At 37.0% G+C, this 3496-nt stretch overlaps 1 protein-coding gene across 1 annotated transcript in view; it reads left to right on the forward strand.

Moving 5' to 3' along the window:
- The window catches only part of dph7 (diphthamide biosynthesis 7), a 12522-nt gene that overhangs the window by 1464 nt on the left and 7562 nt on the right, over positions 1-3496 (forward strand). The window contains exons 3-7 of the mRNA XM_016541617.1: positions 45-132; positions 994-1088; positions 1172-1329; positions 2862-2934; positions 3070-3135. Coding sequence (XP_016397103.1) covers positions 45-132; positions 994-1088; positions 1172-1329; positions 2862-2934; positions 3070-3135 — 480 coding nt within the window. The remainder of the gene's footprint in view (positions 1-44; positions 133-993; positions 1089-1171; positions 1330-2861; positions 2935-3069; positions 3136-3496) is intronic.

The raw sequence follows: 3496 nt of genomic DNA on the forward strand, positions 1-3496 counted from the left end.
GGGTGTTTCCGTTTTAAGCTTTTTTTTTTTTTTTAATTCCTCAGGTGTCACGTGCCGATATCAGAGCGCCCGTTGTTGGGTATGGCCACTGCAAGTGGAGAAATTCAGTTGTACAAGCTTATGGAATCTCAGGTGACAAATCACTCTCATGCTGCATGAGGAATTGCACATTCAAGGACTGTTCTAGATGTAATAAAAGTTATCTCTATTGACAGCTTATAATAATTAAAGAATGCCACTGGAATTATGTTGAAAATGTATAACCTGAACTCCTGAATGTATAACCTAACTCTTTTAATAAATATCAAGCAATATTTAAAAAAGTTAAGGGAAAAAAAAGGAAATATTATTTCAGTTTTTTAAAAGCATTTTTAATTAAGCTAGATAATTAAAATTAATATATAATAATATAATATAATAATATTTAAATGATTAATAATTAAAATAGTAATTATATTATTTACATTGCATTATATCAATTATTATTTTAAAGGAATATTTCACCCAAAAACAAAAATTCTGTCATCATTTACTCACCCTCAAAGTTGTTCCAAACCTGTATGAATTTCTTTCTTTTGCTGAACACAAAAAGAAAATATTTTAAATATATTGTTATCCAAGCAGTTTCTGGTCCCCATTGACTTCTATAGTATTTTTTTTTTTCATATTATGGAAATCAATGGGGAACAACAGCTGTTTGGTTACCCACATTCTTTAAAATATCTTCTTTTATGTTCAACAGAAGAAAGAAACAAATACAGGTTTGGAACAACCTGAGAGTGAGTAAATGATGGCAGAATTATCATTTTTGGGTGAACTATCCCTTTAAATATATTAATAATACTGTATATAATTTGGAGGTTTGCTGAGGTACTCTTGTTGAGAACCACTGCTTTAAACACTGTAGGCACTGGACACTGTGTTAAGATGTTTTACTGCTGTATTTGTACTTCATTAAGTGTCTTCTGCCTGTCTGGACTGTGTCTCCAGTAGCAGGGCACCTGCGTTCTGGAGTGTGAGTTGAGCACAGAGTTGGGTCCTGACAGACTGGCCTTGTCTTTAGACTGGTCCACAGGGAGAGGTGAGAGGTAAGGTGCGCTTGTCATTGATGGATTGATGATTTGGCATTGCATTGTCTCTGTATGTAATGGTTACTGTTGTGTTTTTGCAGCAGTGATGTGCGTGTGGTGTGCAGTGACTCGAGCGGCTCTCTCACAGCGCTGTCTCTGGGGGAAGCCAGTTTAACCGCTGTGTGTCAATGGAAAGCTCATGACTTTGAAGCCTGGATCTCAGCATTTAGTTACTGGGATACACAGATTGTTTATTCAGGTATGAGGGAAAAGAGCAAGCTAAAGGAACCGTTTGTGGAGCTGTTGCATGTATGGTCATTGATTCGGTGTTATTAATTTAAACACTACTAAATAATTTTGGTTCTTTGAAATAAAGCTGAAATAAAATAAAATATAAATATTAGATGAAAAACGTTAATTTAAAAAAAGTGTCCTTGGCAGCTAACTAAAATAAACTGAAAGATAAAAAATAAAGCTAAATAGAAATATTTAAAAAAGAATAAAAATGACAAGCTCATAAAAATTACTAAACTAATTCAAATAAAAATGTAAAAATATAAAATAATGCAACCTATTAATTAATACTATAATAGCATATAAACAATACTAAAATAACACTGTATTGATTTATCTTTTCATGTAAATGTATTTTTTTTTTAGATAAGAGATAAGAAGCCTTTATTGTCATTGCATTTACAATACAACTCAATTTCGAATGCATAACACAACATACTACACACACTAACATAATTACATACACACAATCAATAAATAGAATTGCACTGATACTGTACTGTATATTGCACAAATGCATAAATAGAATGACAGATGTAGGTAGATAGAGTGAAAGATGCACTAATAAATAAACTATGACAACTAGGTGTGCAGAGACATTATGTGTGTTGATTAGAAGTATGGGATAGGAACTGTTCATGAATCTGGAAGTCTGTACTTTTATTGACCTATAGCGTCTTCCTGAGGGCAAGAGGTCAAAAAAGAGTGGCCGGGATGGAAACAATCTGTGACAATCTGTTTTGCTCTTGAAAGATAGCGGGTGTTCGCAGTGTCCTGGAGTGAGGGAAGAGGGCAGCCGATAATCTTCTGCTCTGTATCAATGACCCTCTGTAGTGCTGTAGAGCAGCCAGCATACCACACTGTGAGGCAATATGTTAGGATGCTCTCACCACAGTGGCTGTGGTGTTGGCAGACCAGGAGAGGTTGTCAGATATGTGGGTTCCCAGGAATTTAAAGCTTTGTACTCTTTCCACACAATCCCCATTTATGAAAATGGGAGGAGGGTCAGCCCTGCACTTCCTGAAATCTAGAATAAATTCCTTTGTTTTGTTTTTTGTATTCAGTACCAGGTTGTTTTCAGAGCACCATGCTGTCAGTCACTGCACCTCGTCTCGGTAGATGGACTCGTCATCTCCTGAAATTGGTCCTACTAGGCTAGTGTCATCCGCAAATTTGATTATAGAATTGGAGGCATGAAGAGGAATACAGTCGTGCATGTACAGCAGTGGGCTCAGCATGTAGGCTTGTGGGGAGCCAGTGCTGAGTGTAAGAGTGGTGGAGAGATGGGAGCTGTGCTTGACAGATTGTGGACAATTTGTGAGAAGGTCCATAATCCATGTACAGATATTAGTGGAAAGGCCCAGGTGAAGTAGCTTCCTGATCAGTATGTCTGGTAATGTGGTGTTAAAAGCAGAACTGTAATCGATGAAAATCATGCGAACATCATCCATGGTTTCTGATTTGACCATCTTAACTTTTGTGTATCTGCTGTCCCAGGTGGTGATGACTGCAAACTTAAGGGCTGGGATCTGAGAATGGGTCCCTCTTCCCCTTCCTTCACCAGCAAGAGGTCAGACAGTAGCTATGTTTTTTTTTATCCACCAACAATCTTTATTAAGTCACTGCTTAACTTCATTATGTTTTATATGACTGTTTCATGGTGTTTATGCAGTCATTGTGAGTAAATACTGCTGTCCTGTCACAGACACACTATGGGAGTATGCAGCATACACAGTAATCCTCATCGTGAGCACATACTAGCCACAGGAAGGTAAGTGCTGCTCAGTCAAAAACCCATGGGGTACATGGGAGACCATCTCTAATATCTTTTTTGCATTCCTGTTTGCTCCAACGAGAAAAAAATCCATGATTGCGTTTCCATGACTTTCCAAAAGCTACAAGAAACACTGTTGAGAAATTGATTATGTGAGTCAGAAGAGAGATGTCAAATTTACAGTCACTCCCTCAGCAGCTGTATTAAAGGGGTCATATGATGCAATTTCAAATTTTCCTTTCTCTTTGGAGGGTTACAAGCTGTTAGTGCATAGATAAGATCCCTAAAGTTGCAAAGACTAAAGTCTCAAACCCAAAGAGATATTCTTTATAAAAGTTAAGACTTGTCCACGCCCTCC

The sequence above is a fragment of the Sinocyclocheilus rhinocerous genome, unplaced genomic scaffold (assembly GCF_001515625.1).
Source record: "Sinocyclocheilus rhinocerous isolate Xijiao unplaced genomic scaffold, SAMN03320098_v1.1 scaffold3595, whole genome shotgun sequence".
NCBI classification, from domain to species: domain Eukaryota; kingdom Metazoa; phylum Chordata; class Actinopteri; order Cypriniformes; family Cyprinidae; genus Sinocyclocheilus; species Sinocyclocheilus rhinocerous.